The 19,387-nt window shown below is 40.0% G+C and overlaps 1 protein-coding gene across 1 annotated transcript in view; it reads right to left on the reverse strand.

Annotated features, from left to right (window-relative positions):
* The window catches only part of LOC112304394 (phospholipid-transporting ATPase FetA), a 65,618-nt gene that overhangs the window by 34,700 nt on the left and 11,531 nt on the right, over window positions 1–19,387 (reverse strand). The window contains exons 5-9 of the mRNA XM_053922910.1: window positions 17,761–17,833; window positions 17,328–17,398; window positions 16,206–16,288; window positions 15,210–15,368; window positions 12,241–12,329 (exon numbers count right to left, since the gene is read on the reverse strand). Of these exons, the coding sequence (XP_053778885.1) occupies window positions 12,241–12,329; window positions 15,210–15,368; window positions 16,206–16,288; window positions 17,328–17,398; window positions 17,761–17,833 (475 nt within the window). The remainder of the gene's footprint in view (window positions 1–12,240; window positions 12,330–15,209; window positions 15,369–16,205; window positions 16,289–17,327; window positions 17,399–17,760; window positions 17,834–19,387) is intronic.

Here is a 19,387-nt window from a genome sequence, read left to right on the forward strand (position 1 = left end):
CATGGAAGGATAAGGAAGCAGAGAAATAAGACAGATTTGAGAACTATGTTTAGAAAAGAACTTTGAGGGAGAGGAGATAACACTCTGAGCTCCTTTTACAAGGCCAGCATTACCTTGGTACCAAACCCAGAGAAGAAAAGAAAACTACAGGCCAATATTCCTGATGAACATAGGTGCAAAACGTCTCAACAAAACAGTAGCAAACCAAATTCAACAGCACATTAAACGAATCGTACACCGTGATCAAGTGCAATTTAGACATTAATTTAAAAAAATCAAAGAAAACACAAGTAAATGGAAAGATATCCCATGTTCACGCACTGGAAAAGTTAACATTGTTAAAATGTCCATACTACCCAAAGCTATCTATAGATTCAATGCAATCCCTATCAAGATGCCAATAACATGTTTTACAGAAATAGAAAAATAATCCTAAAATTTGTATGGAACCATGAAAGACCCAAAATAGCCGAAGCAGTTTTGACAAAGAAGAACAGAGCTAGATGCATCACAACCTCCTGATTTCAAACTAGATTACAAAGCTATAGTAATCAAACAGTATGGTACTGGCATAAAAACAGCAATTCCACTTTTGAGCGTATATCCAAAGGAAATTAAATCACTTTTTTTTAAAATTTTTATTGTTATTCAATTAGAGTTGTATGCCTTTTCTCCCCATCCCTCCACCCCACCCCAGAAAATCACTCTCTTTATTTTTTTTTCCATTCAATTGGTATTTATTTATTTGTTTATTTCTGTGTAGTTTTTTTAGTTTGATGTAGCCCCATTCATTTACATTTTTAAAATATATTTATTGATTATGCTATTACAGTTGTCCCATTCCCCCCCCCAACTCCACTCCATCCTGCCCACCCCCTCCCTCCCACATTCCCCCCCTATAGTTCATGTCCATGGGTCATACTTATAAGTTCTTTGGCTTCTACATTTCCTACACTATTCTTACCCTCCCCCTGTCTATTTTCTACCTACCATTTATGCTACTTATTCTCTGTACCTTTCCCCCCTCTCCCCCTCCCACTCCCCTATTGACAACCCTCCATGTGATCTCCATTTCTGTGGTTCTGTTTCTGTTCTAGTTGTTTGCTTAGTTTTCTTTTGTTTTTGTTTTAGGTGTGGTCGTTAATAACTGTGAGTTTGCTGTCATTTTTACTGTTCCTATTTTTTATCTTCTTTTTCTAGGTAAGTCCCTTTAACATTTCATATAATAAGGGCTTGGTGATGATGAACTTCTTTAACTTGACCTTATCTGAGAAGCACTTTATCTTCCCTTCCATTCTAAATGATAGCTTTGCTGGATACAGTAATCTTGGATGTAGGTCCTTGCGTTTAATCTTGGGTAATGTAATTATGATGTGCCTTGGTGTGTTCCTCCTTGGGTCCAGCTTCTTTGGGACTCTCTGAGCTTCCTGGACTTCCTGGAAGTCTGTTTCCTTTGCCAGATTAGGGAAGTTCTCCTTCATTATTTGTTCAAATAAGTTTTCAATTTTTTGTTCTTCCTCTTCTCCTGGCACCCCTATAATTCGGATGTTGGAACGTTTCAAGATGTCCTGGAGGTTCCTAAGCCTCTCCTCATTTTTCCGAATTCTTGTTTCTTCATTCTTTTCTGGTTGGATGTTCCTTTCTTCCTTCTGGTCCACACCATTGATTTGAGTCCCAGTTTCCTTCGCATCACTATTGGTTCCCTGTACATTTTCCTTTGTTTCTCTTAGCATAGGCTTCATTTTTTCATCTACTTTTCGAACAGATTCAACCAATTCTGTGAGCATATTGATAACCAGTGCTTTGAACTGTGCATCGATAGGTTGGCTATCTCTTCCTCGCTTAGTTGTATTTTTTCTGGAGCTTTGAAGTGTTCTGTCATTTGGGTCATTTTTTTTTTCTTTTTTTGTCTTGGCGCATCTGTTACTTTAAGGGGCGGAGCCTTAGGTGTTCACCGGGGCGGGGTAACGCTGGTTGCTGTACGTGGGGGAGGGTCCGAGAGGGAGTAATGGCGCCCCCTTCACTCTCCTCCGGATTTCAATCTTTCACTCCGATACCCACAATCAAACTGGGCCCCTCTGGTGATGGTTCCCGAGTGGATGGGCTTGTGCACACTCTAGGCCCCTGTGGGTCTCTCCAACGACCTCTCCTGTGAGGCTGGGAGTCTCTCCTGCTGCCGTCCCAACCCCCACGGACGTTTTCAATCAAAGGTTTGAGGCTTTATTTCCCCGAGCTGTAGCCCTGGGTTGCGCGGTCTGCTTCATTCCCCACCGTTTGTCCGGTTTATCTATGTTTGAATGTGGGGCTGCAGTGTGCTACCCGCACTCTGCCTGCCCTGCTCTCCGCCACTCTGAGTCCAGCCCTCTCGGTTTATCTGCTCGAATGTGTGGCTGCAGGGTCTGCTAGTGCTCGGACTGCCTGCCCCGTTCGTCCCACACTCCGCCAGTCTCGGTCCTGCCACAGCCACGTGAGTCCTCTCCACCCCAGTGCCTGTCTCCGCCCCTCCTACCGGTCTAGATGAATATTTATTTTTTATTTCCTTGGTGTCGGACCCCCTTGCCGTTTGATTCTCTGTCAGTTCTGGTTGTGCGAGGAGGCGCAGTGTGTCTACCTACGCCGCCATCTTGGTTCCAAAAATCACTCTCTTTAAGACATATTTACACCCCCATGTTCAGTGCAGCATCATTTACACTAGTCAAGACATGTAAACAACCTAATTGTTTATCAACAGATGAACAGATAAAGAAAAAGTGGTATTGTATATACACACAATGGAATATTATTCAGCCATAAATGAAGGAAATTCTGCCATTTGTGACAATGTGGATGAACTTTGAGGGCATTATGCTAAGTGAAAGAAGTCAAAGACAAATATTGTATAATTTCACCTGTATATGGAATCTAAAAAGCACAAATTCATAAAAATAGAGAGCAGATTGGTGGTTTCCAGAGGTCAGGGGTTGTTGAGGGGGAATGGGTGAAGGTGGTCAAAGGTACAAACTTCCATTTATAAATTTTGGGGACATGATGTACAGTATGGTGACTAGAGTTCAAGAGCACACAGCCTCTCATTTAGCAAATCACTGTATATTTGAAAGTTGCTAAAAGAGTAGATCTTACAAGTTCTTACCACAAAAAATTATAACTGCGAGGGGACTGATGTGTCAACTAACCTTATTATGGTAATCATTTTACAATATGTACATTTCAAATCATTGTGTGGTACACCTTAAGCTTACACAATGTTATATGTCAGTTACATCTTAATAAAGTTGGAAAACATTTTAAAAAATTATGTAAATAAAATAATATAGCATATACTCTTTTAGTGTGGCTTCTTTCACTCAGCATAATTATTTTGCGATTCACCCACGTTTTTGCTTTTACCAATTGCTCATTTCTTTTTATTGCTGAGTAGTAGTCTATTGTATGGATACCATACAATTTGTTTACTAATTTATTTTTATTTATTTTTTGTGGTAAAATATTTAATAACATCCTTTTAAAGAAAATTATTTTATTGTTCAATTACAGTTGTCTGTATTTTCTCCCTGCCCTTCCCCACCACCCCATCCAAACCCACCTCCCTCCCTTGCTTTTTTATTGGGCATTTGGGTTATTTCCAGCTTTTGACTATTACAAAGCTGCATTGAACATTTGTGTACAAGACTGCATAGGTATGTTTTTATTTCCTTTGTAAATATCCAGGGGTGAAATTGCTGGGTCCTACAGAACATGTACAGAAATGTATATTTAACTTTCTAAGAAACTAATAAATGGGCCCTGGCTGGGTAGCTCAGTTGATTAGAGCATTGTCCCTGATATTGCAAGGTTGTGGGTTCGATTTCCGGTCATGGTACAATCAAGAGGTAACCAATGAAGGCAAAAATAAGTAGAACAACAAATTGATGTCTCTCTCTCAAATATAATAAATAACCAACCAAATGGTTTCCAAAGTAGTTACAATTTTATATTCTACCAGGCATTATATGCCCTCTTGCCTCTGCAGAATATACGTGAGAGTATTGTAAACCTCCTCTAAGTCTACTGAATGATCTCCAAACCTGTGTCCTTTGTCACAAAGTGTGATTACCTGAAAACTATCCATCCCCACTGCTAGATGACTGGAGGTCTCATCTTTGAATCACTGATGGGAAAGTATTTGAAGACAAAAGGTGAAAGGCAGGAGGAGTAGATCTAACTAGGCCTTTTCTCAGAAAATGAAATTTTAAAAAACTTTTTATTATGAAAATTTTCAAACACATATTTAGGTATATAAATATTACGATGAACTCCTATGTACTCATTGCCCAGCCTCAACAATGATCAATTCATGGCCAGTCATATTTCATCCAAACCTCCTTAGGAATAAATTCTTGAAATCATTTAATGTATGAGATTTGAGAGCTGGGTGATGGATGGGGGAGAACAAAAAGGAGGAGGAGTGAGATAAAACAGAATAAAATCTACTTTGACCCACAGCCTAATGCAGATTCATGCTGAGTAGTTCAGTTCCTTGAGATAAAGGTCTCTCTGAGGCCCTCCTTCCTTCCCAATCTTACTCCCATTTCCTTACCCTTCTCTTCAGTGAGTTGTGTGAAAGCAAGGCTCTCCTCGTGGTGCAGACCAAACCTCAGGGACAAGTTCTACTGGCTCTGCCTTCCTTTTTGGATCGTCTATGTGGACTATATTAAATCTGGGGCAATATTCCTCTACCTGCCACTTCTCTAGGCCCTATGTTATTAGCTCTATTAAGGGAAAATAGGGAAGGTAAAATGATTAGAATAAATTATTACCATTATATTTATAAATATAAATGTATTTTTGACTTATTTATTACACATTATTAGAATAAATCATTTTAAACCTTTCAGAGCTGTGGGAGAAGATTCTAGGGTGACCTTCAACACCCCTGCTCTATCCCTATTGCCTGGATAACTGAGAATCACTGTGGCTTCCACTGGTGTGCCCTGCCTCCACTGTTAGACTATGCATCCCCCAGACCAGACCTTTCTGCTCACACCAGCCACTAGAAAGGAAAATCACCACTATCAGACCACGCCCCAGAGGACAGGGCTACCCAATCAGCATGAGGCCTTCAGGGGTAGGACAAAATGTGCTCTTCCCTCATTCCCAGAGCTTTTCCTGCCATCTTGAAGCTTTCTAAGTCCTTGCGCATGGTCTGTGTTTCTTATTATTGTGATGGAGTTTGTTAGTACTTACTCTCTCAAAGTTTCACTTTGCTTCCTTTCTATAGGAAGAAATAAGAAATTAGTGTTGCTACAAACCTCAGAGGTTATTTATTACCAGAGCCAGTCAGACCAAAGACGAGCAGACAGCCTCTCATTTAGCAAACAGTGGTTCCCGTTGAGGCTGAAATGATACTCAATTTTGTCATTCTGACAAAAATGACTAGGACCATCACTGTCACAGTGGGGCTCCCAGGCTTAAGAGGCAGGCTGTAAAAACAAAAAGTACCCCTTGTTCCTTTGGTCCTTTACATCTGTGCTTCTCATTGTGCCTTATCCCAGAAGAATATCCTGCATTTCTGGCATCAAGCACTCTGCTTCTTTGCCCCACAAACACACCCGTAGTACTTAGCAGACCAGTGTTCTGACGGCATTGTCACTGCGAGCTCTGGTCAGTAGGGAGAGGGAGAGGGACCAAACTCCAGTTCAGCTGTGGGCTCACCAGGAAGCTGCTTTGCTAATCACGCTTCGGGTGTCTGCAGATGATCCGCTAAGAAACATTTCCCAAAATGGGAAAAAGTGTTTAAATCAGGAAGGATTTCTGCTTCCACTTCAAGAAATGAGACTGTATTACATCTAGCTACATTAACAATGTCCTGGCAAAAACACCATGTAAAACTGCTGAGCTGATAAGAACCCGGCTAATTCAAGAACATTTCTTCATTTAATAACGATTCAAAGGTATTTCCTGAGCACTACTCTGTGCAAGGCACTTCCACGAATATGGAGATGGGTATGATGTAAGCTCTACCTAGAGGCTCATTAATTTGGTAGCCCAGATATTCACTATTTCCAATAACTCAACAAATAATAATGAAGCCCCTGGTAGGGGTCAGGCACCATTCTAGGGGTTGAGAAAACCATGCAGTGCTGAGAAAAGACAAGGCCCTCACTCTCAGAGTTTACACTCCTGTGGAGGTAGGTAGGCAACAGACAAGTTAGGGAACAGAAAAATACAACTGAATTAGTGGTTAAGTGCTGTGAGAAAAATAAAAGAGGTTAATAAAGATCTTGGTAGGGGCAGCTACTTTATTTTCTTATTTCATTAAAAATTTATTTTTGGAGCTCCTAAGTGGGTAAATTCCAAAAGAGTAACAATACAGAATATTTAAAAACATTTTAATATTTCTTTCTACTCAACATTCCACCTTTGTTTTGCTTTCCATAAACAAATATACTGGATTAAAGCAACAATACTCTTAAACACAAGTTCAATGCTGAGTACTTTCAATTATCTATTTTGAGCACATAATAAAGCAGAGGCAATTAATTTTCTGGAACATGTAATTTCCATTCAGAGCTCAGCAATTAGTTTAGCTTCACATTATTCTGTCACAAGTGATATAACCAAATGGCCAAAGTAGCTAAAATCATAAAACTATTTCAAGCCAAGTCAAGCATATGCATACAGTCAATATAAAATAACAATTACACTGGTACACATTTGTTTTGCAACCTACTAGAAATATGCCAAAATAACAGGCTTTATTAAAGAATGAGGTCCTTGGGCAAAGGGGAAAGAGAAGTCGTATCACTAAAAATTAGTTAGAAAAATTGTAGGTAAAAAGAAATCTGCCTACAATTTAACCAAATAAAGGAGGAAAGGGGAGTACAGCATTAGGGCTAATGTCCGTTCAGGAAATTACATTTATCATTCCATTACAGACTTGTTCACTACCTCGAGAGCTCAGCAGCTGTCTCTCCAGGCATTCTATTAATCTCCCACTGTTTCTTTTTTTTCCTTTTAGTTGTGGTTCATTTTATTCATGGTATCTTCTTTTTAAAAAAATATATTTCATTGATTATGCTATCACAATTGTTCTATTTTTTCCTTCCCCTTTATTCCCCTCCACCCTGCACCCTCACGCCCCCACCCTCCCACCAGCATTCTGCCACCTCAGTTCATGTCCATGGGTTGTACATATAAGTTCTTCGACTTCCTCATTTCCTGTACTATTCTTAACCTCCCCCTGTCTATTTTGTACCTACCATTTATGCTTCTTATTCCCTGTACCTTTTCCCCCATTCTCCCTCCTCCCTCTCCCTGCTGATAACCCTCCATGTGATCTCCATTTCTGTGATTCTGTTCCTGTTCTAGTTGTTTGCTTAGTTTGTTTTTGTTTTTGTTTAGGTTCAGTTGTTGATAGTTGTGAGTTTGTTGTCATTTTACTGTTCATAGTTTTGATCTTCTTTTTCTTAGATAAGTCCCTTTAACATTTCATATAATAAGGGCTTGACGATGATGAACTCCTTTAACTTGACCTAATCTGGGAAGCACTGTATCTGTACTTCCATTCTAAACAATAGCTTTGCTGGATAGAGTAATCTTGGATGTAGGTCCTTGCCTTTCATGACTTTGAATACTTTCCAGCCCCTTCTAGCCTGTAAGGTTTCTTTTGAGAAATCAGCAAATGGTCTTATGGGAACTTCTTTGTAGGTAACTGTCTCCTTTTCTCTTGCTGCATTAAGATTCTCTCCTTATCTTCAATCTTGGGTAATATAATCATGATGTGCCTTAGTGTGTGCTTCCTTGGGTCCAACTTGTTTGGGATTCTCTGAGCTTCTTGGACTTCTTGGAAGTCTATTTCCTTTGCCAGATTAGGGAATTCTCCTTCATTATTTGTTCAACTGAGTTTTCAATTTCTTGCTTTTCCTCTTCTCCTTCTGGCGCCCCTATGATTCGGATGTTGGAACATTTAGTTGTCCCAGAGTTTCCTGAGCCTCTCCTCAGTTTTTGGAATTCTTGTTTCTTCCTTCTGCTCCAAACTGTTGATTTGAATTTCTATTTCCTTCCCCTCACTGTTGGTTCTCTGTACATTTTCCTTTATTTCACTTTGCATAGCCATCACTTTTTCCTCTATTTTGTGACCATACTCAACCTTTTCTGTGAGCATCCTGATTACCAGTGTTTTGAACTCTGTACCTGATAGGTTTGCTATCTCTTCATCACTTAGTTGTATTTTTTTCTGGAGCTTTGATCTGTTCTTTCATTTGGGCCTTTTTTTTTTTTTTTTGTCTCACTTGCATCTGTTATGTAGTAAGAGGTGGAACCTCATGTATTTGCCAGGGTGGGGCAACTCATGTTGCTGCATTGTGGCACTGTATGTGGGGGAGGGGTCCGAGAGGGAATAACGCCTCTTGCTCAGCTCTCAACTGGCCTTCAGTCACTTCCTCCACTACCCACAAACAAATTGGGCCCCTCTGGGTCTGATTCCAGGGTGGGTGTTTACATTCTAGGACCCAGTGGGTCCCTCCAACAAACTCTCCTGTGAGGCTGAGAGTTTCTTCTGCTGCCTCAACCCCCATAGGTTTTTTCAGTCAGAGGTTTTGAGGCTTTAGTTCTGGCACTGGAACCCTGGGTTGCGTGGTCTGTCTCCCTTTAACATTTCATGTAATAAAGGCTTGGTGATGATGAACTCCTTTAACTTTACCTTATCTGGGAAACACTTTACCTGCCCTCCCATTCTAAATGATAGCTTTACTGGGTAGAGTAATCTTGGATGTAGGTCCTTGCCTTTCATGACTTTGAATACTTCTTTCCAGCCTCTGCTTGCCTGCAGGGTTTCTTTTGAGAAATCAGCTGATAGTCTTATGGACACTCCTTGTAACCAAGATGAAACACACAAAGACACATCATAATTAATTTACCCAAGATTAAAGATAAGGACAGAATCTGAAAGCATCAAGAGAAAAGAAGTTAGTTATATACAGGGGAGTTCCCAGAAGACTGTCAGCTGATTTCTCAAAAGAAACTTTGCAGACTAAAAGGGATTGACAAGAAATATTCAAAGTCATGAAAAGCAGGGAACTACAGCCACCATTGCTCTACCCAGCAAAGCTATCATTTAGAATCAAAGGGCAGGTAAAGAGACAAGAAAAAACTAAAGGAGTTCATCATCACCAACCATTATTATATGAAATGTTAAAGGGGCTCATTTAAGAAAAAGAAGATCAAAACTATGAACAATAAAATGGCAAAAATACATATCTAACAACATTTGGATCTAAAAAACAAACTAAGCGAACAAGAAGAACAGAGATAGATCATGGATACGGAGAGCATTTGCATGGCTGCCAGATGGGAGGGGGTGTGGGGAAATGGGTGATAAGGTGAGGAGATTAAGAAGTACAAATAGGTAGTTATAGAACAGCCATGGGGATGTAAACTAACTACAGTATAGGAAATGGAATGGCCAAAGAACTTATACACATGACCTATGGACATGAACAATGGTGGGGGAATGCCTCAGGGAGTGGGGAGTGCTGGGTAGAAAGGGACAAAGGGGGAAAAATCAGGACAACTGTAATAGCATAATCAATAAAATATAATAAAAAGAAGAATGTATTTCCACTGAGGCTTTCGCTACTCTGGTTTATTTGTTAGTATGATCTACCTACTTTCTGCCTTCCAAAAACTCATCAGCACCTCAGGTCTGCTGATGGTTCTTCATCCTATGTCATGGCAGTTAGGTATTTATTTCCTGTTGGTACTTCTTTATAGTCATTACATTAGGCTTCAACAGAAGTCTCAATGTTCTTAAACTGGATGCCCCAAAGTGAACAGAGCACCCCAAATAATATTCCATACTTTCCGAAGGAAAGAGCACAGCATGAATGACCTCACATGTAGGAATTCACAGGAACTAATCTGCCAGCTTAGCCGCCCCTGGCATTTACACCACCTCTCTGCCACCTCCACCTTGCCAGAGGCTGAGCAGACCCCTCTATACTCCTGCTCTAATATGCTCCAGTGTTCTCTAGCCTGCTACTCAGCTATCATCCTGGGACTTTCTTTTACTGCTCCCATGTTTCCTGGCTTCCATATATTCTTTCTTGAGTTACTCTCTTGTTTTGCTTGAGTATACACTAGAAGCTTCCTAAGAGAGGGTACATGATGAGTAAACTTTTTTTTGAGTTTGCATATACAGAAATTTTTTTACATTTGCATTTTGATTGTTTTGTTGGATTTAGAACTATAGGCTACAAATAATTTTCTGGCAGACTTTTGAAGGCATTGATATTTATTTTCTGCTGTTGCAGGTGAGAAGGCCAATGTTGATTCCTGATCCTTATATATGACCTTTTATTTCTCCCTGGAAGCTTTAAGAATCTTCTTTTTAATTTTATACGTCCTTCACATGTGGTCAATCTGCCATGTTAAACAGGACTTGTCACGTGTTTTAATTTTGTCTCCTCAGGGAGACAGCAAGTATAACAAGACAGCAAGAGTGAGGAAGCCAGAAATAGCATTGGCCCTGAAAAATTATGTCTAGATACACGGATATGACTATTGCATAGTTTCATGCATGTAAAGTATCTGGCACACACTGATTCCCTATCCCCCAAAAAGAGAACGTAAACATTTGAGGCTTGGACCCAGGTCTTTTACACCCTTATGGTTCTCCCCACATCTGGCATGTATTGGGTGTATAATGGATTCTTAGGAAATAGGACTTGATCACTTGATGAGTCATAGTTCTGTCTTTACTATTACTTTTCTGTGGGATTTTACTTATGATATTTGTCTTTACTGTGTCTCACTTTGCATGTTTGTCAAAAATACTTTGATGTAAAAAGTAAACTACTTTTTCATTTGCTTATTGTTCATGGACGTAGTAAGGCTGCAGTTAGTAATGTGAAAATATTCTAGAAAGTTAAAGTTCCTCTACAGATACCAAGTATTATCAGTATCCTTAAGATAGGTGAACAGTAGTTGGAGTTTCCTAGGCATATAGGAGACATCCTGTTTTGAAGACAAGCCTAGGCTAAACGACCTAGCTCAATGTCTCATGATATATGTTCCTAATATTACCAAAAGATATATTTGCCTATGTTGCCTTTCCAAATTCTCAGCTGTAGTTTGTCCTCCTCGTCAAGAAACCAGGAAATGTCACTTTGTTTCAGCTGCTGAAAGCTATGCGAACAGCAGGAGAAAGAGAAGGACAGTGGATATGAGTTTTTGGTCTCAAAGCTGAATAAACCTTCCTAATGTTTTAGTAAAGGTTTAGTAAAACCCATTTACTAAATCCAAAGGGCTTAGAAAAGGAAATGTGATATTTCCTATAATAAATAAGGGAGAATACACAGTTTATAAGTCAGATATTTATGAGAAATATACAGAAAGAAAAGGCATTTTTGAATTTTCAGAATCTAAGCAATGGAGTGAAAATAGAAACAAAAAGTCACATAATCAAGTACAGGCAGCGCTGGAACGCTTGGTTATGCGGAGAAATTGTATAAGTGAAGAAAGTAATGTCTATATCTAACAAGAAAAAGGCAACTTGTGTATGATTGGAAAGAAAATAAGTGATTAATTAGCCTTTAATTTAAGCTTCTGTTACCAAAGCTGATTGTTTTCCATTGTAGTACTTTCCAAATTTAATTTCTTAGCAGCAGAATCCTGTTTTCTAACTGAAATCTTATAGAACAGATAAACGTGAAGCTGCTCTTTTTGAAGCAGGAACCTCAGAATGAGGAAGCCAGAGCAAAATTCAGTGCATCGCCTCTCCTTCCCCTACAGCAGCCCTTACACCCTCTAAGGAAACAGAGTTTGAAAGTCATCAGTTCAAGTTAGGTATTCTATTAGCTAAATAAGGTTTTATTAAAGTGGTCATGAGTGCAACTGGTTATGAGAAAATAAAAATATGTCTTAATTTCTAAAGCAAGGTCCTTGAGGGGGAGGGGAGTAAAAAGGGACTAAATGGTAATAGGAAAAAAATACAATTAAAAATTTTTAAAAATATGAAGCAGGGTATTGATCCATCCTGAAAAATCATGACTGCCCTCCCCGACAGAGGTATAAACTAGAGAATCCCTTATCAATTGGCTCTGTTCTTCCCTGCTTCAGGTATTAATTAGTATGTGGGGTTCTAAAGACTGACTTCTTGAGGTTTTCAAACAACTAAATTCCAAGTCGGAAATACCAGCTACTCCCACAGAAGGGAGGGAAGTATGTCTATCTGTAAAGAAATAGAAAAGAAGTCTAACTTACCCAGAGCACAAGGACATTCATAAGATGGTCCATGTGTGTCCGTTTGAAGGAGGACTTCCCACTGTTCTGCATTAACTTGGTGTCCGGTCCTAAGTGAAACAGGGAGACATCAGCTCTTAGAATCATTGAATATACTTGGAGGCTTGAAATTGGGTTGGAATGTACCTTTATGATCACCTGATCAAACTTCTTTCCAGTGAATAAAGTCCTGGAGAAAGGCCCATAGTTGGTGCCAGTAACTCAAAGAATAGACCGTTTGTTTCTAAGGATAATTCCAATCACTTCTGCAAAGTGCCAATCGCTTCTGCAAAGTGCGGTAATGCTGACCTCTCTCACTGCAGCACCTTGGATGTGTAGTCTTTCACCGATGGGCTAAGTCAGAATAGGAGCCACAGTCTTCTCTCTCATTACCATCTGGTTTATTTACCTTAGAAAGGGCATTTTCTGATAAAGAGATTGCCAACCTTTTTTGGAGGGTGGGGAACCCACTGTTGGACCAAGTTCTATTTAGTTTCTAATTTGGAAAGAGGGAAAAGAAAAGGCAATGGCAGTGATTTCTTTGAGATGGAAGCTGGGGATCTAAGACTTCTCTGGGGCTGAGAGACACAGAGACTCCATCTTCTTCCTGGTAGGGCAGACAGTAAGCAGAAGTAAAAAGCTTTTAATGGCCAAGGGACTAGAGTTGGAAATTACTGACCAGAGATACAGCTGGAGAGAAAAGTTTATTTTATTTTTGTTAAATAATTTTCATTTATTGATATTTTTGAGAGAGAGATTGAGAGAGAGAGAGAGAGAGAGAGAGAGAGAGAGAGGAGAGATCGACTTGTTGTTCTACTTATTTATACATTCATTGGTTGCTTCTTATATGTGCCCTGACTGGGGAACAAACCCACAACCTTAGCATAGTGGTATGATGCTCTAACAAACTGAGCTACCCGACCAGGGTTTTAAAGAGAAAAGTTTAGAAGAAAGTGTAAGTAGCAATTTCTCTGGCCTTTTACATTCTGCTTATTATTTTTACATGTACTCTAATGAAGGAATTTCACCAATGTTGATAGAAGGGGAGCTGGAACTTCCCTGGTATGGGAACAAACACCAAGAATGCAGTGCATTAGCTCTGCCATTCTTTCCTTTTAGGCACTCCTCGAAGGGCCTGGGCTAATGAGAAGTTCGGCTGAGAGACTGAAAGCTACAGGGGACAGTACCTTCCAGGGGTTCACAGAAAGACTGCCCCGACTGCAGGTTTCAAGGAGAATGTGGAGATCACAGTGGAACTTCACATCATGTAGCAGGAAGAACTCGATTCTGCACCGCACACCTTGCATCAGTTCACCTCTGTTTTAAGCTTTCCAAAGCCCCCAGAGACTTTTCACTACTATGGAACCAACAAAGAGCTGGAGGGAAACCTTAACCTGACTTGTGCTGGTTGGCAACCTCACTGCTGTTGCTTTAGGGAAAAAATATTTTGCTGAAAATTGAGCTTTTTATGTGTGACAGTGTGTGGGTACCTGCTTAAGTACAATGAAAAAAGTCTACTTCAAATCTTTTGCATTTGGGAGGACTAGGCAGAGTAGAAGCTGCCAATTACAGGTCGAAAGTCAAGGAAGAGTCCTCCAAGGCCTCCATGGACTCTTAAGCTTCTCTCTAGGGTTTGGATCCCATTATTTTCCACAGAAGTGAGGCATCTAGGATGCCCCTGTCTCAGAGTAAATTCTCTAGAAGGGGAGCTCTGAGTTGAGTAGAGTTCACTGTGGTAAGTCTTCCTTGATGCTACCTTCAGAACCCCCATCTTCGTACTGTGGTTGTTGTTGGCACTGACCACCGTAACTGAGGGTATAGGGGAGCACCGGAGGTTCTGTCATTTTCCTGAGCCACATCACAGCCCAGGAAAATCCCTCACCAAGTATAAGGGATTATGGTTCTAAAGGACATTTCAAGAGGGGCCACTGGCTAATGTTCCTTTTGCCTTTCCTCTGGCATGAACCCTTCATATTGTATTTTATACTCTTCCCTATAACAAGCACTGTGTTTATTCTCTCCTCGTGGGAGTAATCCACATGTACACTCTCCCTTTCCACAAGTTCCCCTTTCACACACCAATTCTATGTGTACTTCTCTAGGTACGCCTTCTCTTGTGTCCAGATCTGATTGGAAAGACTCATGAACACCCTGTGGCCTTGGAACACAAAGCCGTCCTCTAACAATGGCAGCACTGATATGTTGGCAGCTCACTGCTTGGGGGAAAAGTTTTTGTTTTTTTTCTCCTAGAAAGTATATTTTACTTCTTTTTAAATCTTTTTTATTGTTAAAGTACAGTTGTCTCCATTTCCTCCCCAGCACTCCCCCCAACCCCAGTCATCTCCACCTCCCACACTCGATCCTACCCCCCTTCGGCTTTGTCCATGTGTCCTTTATACATGTTCTTTGATGATCCTTCCCTCTTTCCCCCTCATTATCCCCTCCTACCTCCCTTCTGGTTACTGTCAGATTGCTCTTAATTTCAATGTCTCTGGTTATATTTTGCTTGCTTGTTTGTTTTGTTGATTAGGTTCCACTTATAGGTGGGATCATATGGTATTTGTCTTTCATCGCCTGGCTTATTTCACTTAGCATAATGCTCTCCAGACCCATCCATGCTGTTGTGAAGGGTAGGAGCTCCTTTCTTTCTGTAGAATTCCATTGTGTAACTGTACCACAGTTTTTTGATCCACACATTTACTGATGGGCACTTAGGTTGCTTCCAGCACTTGGCTATTGTAAATTGTGCTGCCATGAACATTGGGGTGCATAGGTTAAAACTTTTTTTCTTAAATCATCCATCCATCCATCCCCCTTTCTATCTGTCTCTCGAAGCCATAGTGTTCTGATATGTATCTGAGTACTATCTACATCCTGAAACTTAAGTACCCAGAACTTGGCCATGAATTGCATCCAGCTGGCTGGGGATCTAACTGGGACTCCAGACGTACCAGTATAAATCACTAAGCCATAGCACCAATCTGTATTCCTGATGATGCATCCTCGGAGCAGCAGCTTGTCATGGTTCAGGATGTAGTTTTTCCCCTTATAAGTCAGTATTCCTGTGAATCTGTCCAACTTGTTATTGGGAGATTCACACTTCACTTCTCCTGGAAAAAGAAAAAGTATGAGCTCTGGCTCTGTAATCTTAGGTAGAAGGAGGTTTAACACAAAAGTGGAAAACATCTCTTTCAAAATACATACACATCTTTTTCCTATCCTCTCTCAGATGCTGCCCATTTCTCACCCACTCCATTTAGAAGGGCAGACAGAGTTTCTGGGCATCAGAGAGGATTAACTGCATTTGTGACATGGGCTATCCGGAGAGTATCGTGGATGAGAAAAACCCGCGTGATAACCTAGCACTATCAGTACTGTCAGATCATATGAACTCTAAACCTGAAAAAATAAAAAAACTACTTAACTTAAAGAAAACCTTGTATTTTTTCAAAATGAAAATAATCTGAGCTTTTCCTGATTAATAAAGCAAAATATGTTCTTTGTAAATATATATACAATATTAAAAGGAGAAAGAAGTTAAATTCACCCATTGCCTAGAGATAAGAGCTATTAACACCTTTTGAAGTACATCGTTCCAAGTTTTTCTATACGTGTACTCATAAACATATATATATTTCAAAAACCAAGTTTATGCTACATATACTAAACAGTCTATTGTAATATTTTTCTACTTATGAATATCTTGTAAATATTTTCCCATGTCAATAAATATCAACCTGAATATTGCTCTTAAAAAGTTGGATTGAATGAGGGAGGTGGGGGTAGGTAGGGCAGGGGAGTATAATTGGGGGAAAGTGCGGACAACTGTAACTGAACAACAATAAAAAAAAAGTTATATAGAATTCACAGTATGAATATACCATACTTTATTTAACCAGTCCTCTACTGATAAAAATTTGGCTGGGTGAGCCTATGTGCTAACTCACCATCAAAGGCAGACAGCAGCTTCAAGTCACCTTCCATTTGACTGGTAACTGAGATGGCCTGTTTCACTTTCAGGTTGGTTTCACTAGAATAAAGGACACAGTCACCAGCATACAGGGCACATGCACAAACAGCACCACAGGTCCAGTTTCTCCTCTGTGTTCATGGAGGTTCAGAAAGTAGATGGTGCAAACAGAACTCGGGCTATAGGTTGGAGCAGTGTGAGTCACTCCCACTATTCTCTCTCAAGGACGTTATTGAGGTGGGATGGCCCTGCAAGGACACTGGTGTCAGCGCACTGACTCCCCTCTCTCGCTGCAACACATCTCCACTCTCTTAACCAGATCTTGCTGGATAGGTGCTCGAGCTGAAGAGACATCACAAAACGACAGGGACAAGGTACCTGCTCTCTTCAAGAATAAGGAGCATGTCCTGATAAAAACCTGCACACACCTTCAAGTAAACAAACTTCTTATTTCATAAATGTTTATAGAAGTCATGAAGGGATCCCAATTAGCCATTTGCTGATATAAGAATGCACTGAGACAGAAGCAAAAATAGCAGCCACATTTCACGAAGCTCATGGGCACCAAGAGGAATAGTTGTAAGAATGCAGATCCATACAGAACTCTACAGGACAAGCTCTCTGAAGATGGTCTCTGCCCTCCTAAGGCCTTAGTTATTGCATGCTAATGAATTTCTACCTTAAATCCTTTATAGAACATGGTGTTTGATCAGTAAATAATTACCTCCGTACTCATTTTTCACACCTGGAAATTTTGGAACTCTATGCTGAAATTTTACAGTTCTGTTAACCTCTTTCCTGTCACTCAGCATTAATAAATACATCCAGACAGAGTGTCTCAGTTTAAAGATGGAGAATATGGCATTTATTCACCCAGATAATTCACCCAGTGAATGCTCAATTATTGCTGCCGAAAGCTCGGCCTTAGACTTGAGGTCCCGAGAGTCTGGCCTCCTATCTTATCTGGATATTTCTAGCCTCTTTCGTAGTTTGATCTGAGAATAAAATTCATTCTCTGCATCATGTTCTCCCTCCATGAAAAATCGCTCTTAAGCTGGCTCAAGTCACCTCAATGGACCATTAAGGAGGGAACACTCACCCATCCAGTTCTGCTGTTTCTACATACGTCATACCGTAGGGCTCACTGCTAGAGAGTAACAGTATGTCAGCCTGTGGTCAGAGAAGATAAGGAAAGCAGAAAGGCAGACTTTTAACATCGCAGTGTGACAAGAGTAGTTACCTCAGGAACAGATGTTCATCCTAAGAATTTTAGACATTTGGTTTCCTTTTTTTGTCTGGGACCCGTCACTGCTACCATACACACACATCCCTCTCATTAACAAGCCGCACATTACCTGTAACTATAGTGAGAGGTGGACAAGAGCAAGCTTATCGCAGGCACTGTTGATCTCTGGATGCAAAATGAGGCAGGTGAAAGTCACCAAAAGCAGTGCTAGTGGAAGTGCGAAAAGGGCTCCCCTGTATTCACTCCAGCCAAAAAAGAAAAAGCCACAGCCCAAAGAGGTACTCACTGTAACAGGCTGATTATTTTCTAATTTTATTATATCTCCCACTTGGATATTCATCCATTTTTTCTCCTCCATCCTGTAAGAAAATAACCCTTGAAAGCCTGGTCTGAGAATTCCCCCAAAGTCCTGTTTTTGCAATCAAGAAAGAAAAAAAAAAAGAAAAAAGCTGAGAGGAAGCCAAGGCTCAGAGGAGGACCAACCAGTTTGTGATGCATTGGTGTTACAGTCAAGAGTGGGCCCATTTTTTTCAAATTCCAGGGTTATAGTTCTTTAAATCTTGTTACACATGCAATATTCTTTGAATGTTATAATATAAACATAAGTCCCTGTTGCAAAATCACTATTTATATATCCTTGAATCTATTTCCTTTGGTTTCAAGTATCATCTCTGTGCAGATAAATCTCAATACATTTACTTATTTTGTTCCTAATTTTCAAATCTGGGTGATAGTGCTAAAGGGTAGTAGCTATAAGCTTTGGAGATAAACATCTGAGTGTTTTATTTCATCTTGATTCACAAACTATTACTACTTCGTTCCTGGACATTGTAACAACCATGTGTCCCAGATTAGGGAGCGGGGGAGATAGCCCCTACTGATTTAAAATATTCAATCCTGTCGTGCCCTAAGTACATTTGTAATTCCCATGCATTGCAGTATAACCATTTGTTTAGAAAATTTGGTCATATAGCTAGAGAAGGCATTGCTTTGACTCCAGAGGAAATCATTCATACCATATTCTCTGTTTTATGTGGATGGTCCCCGCTGGAGTTCTGTACCACTCTGGTACTTTTCCTAATGCAAATACTTAGAAATGCTAGATAAAATAAAGTCAGCACTTTGATAAGCAAGGCTATATTTAACACAGAGTAAGGAGCCAGGAAAAAAGACAGTACTGAAATTCAGAACAGAAGCATGTTCTGAAGATGTTCTTGCCCTTAGTGAGGGAGAGGGATTGCCAGTCTTAGTATTGGGTTGGACAAAAAGTCTGTATGGCTTTTTCCACAAAATAAAAGACACATTTTTCATTTTCACCAATAGCTTTATTGATATGGAAATTTTGAGTATGTCAGCTATTTCCTGTGTGGTATAACATTGATTGTTCTCAATTAATTTCTTGATTTTATCGCTGTCATCTTCAACTGGTCTACCCAACTGTGGAGCATTGTCCAGCGAGAAATCTCCAGCACGAAACCTCACAAACCACTATCGACATGTTTGATCAGTCACAGCACCTTCTCCACACACTGCACCAATCTTTTTTTTTTGCATTTCAGTTGTTTTTACCTTTCTTGAAATAGTAAAACATAATATGCTGAAAATGTTGCATATTTTCCATTTCAATATTAATATGGCTACACAAAAATTCACCGATTTTGATAAGTTTTTTTTTAAATGCATGATGATATGACAGCTGTCACAATACAATCTAACAAAATTGTTTCAAATGAAGTGAAAGACAACTAAGTACTACTAGAGCCATCTTTTGGGATAAAAACCAAATGAACTTTTTGGCCAACCCAATAATTTGTAACTTGAGCTTTCCTTTAGCCCATCAAAGGGACAAGAGATTAAGCCTTAGGACCCTGAGAGGCAATGAGTTGTAACTAAGAACCCCTCATAAAGCCAGG

Source organism: Desmodus rotundus, chromosome 1, assembly GCF_022682495.2.
Source record: "Desmodus rotundus isolate HL8 chromosome 1, HLdesRot8A.1, whole genome shotgun sequence".
NCBI classification, from domain to species: domain Eukaryota; kingdom Metazoa; phylum Chordata; class Mammalia; order Chiroptera; family Phyllostomidae; genus Desmodus; species Desmodus rotundus.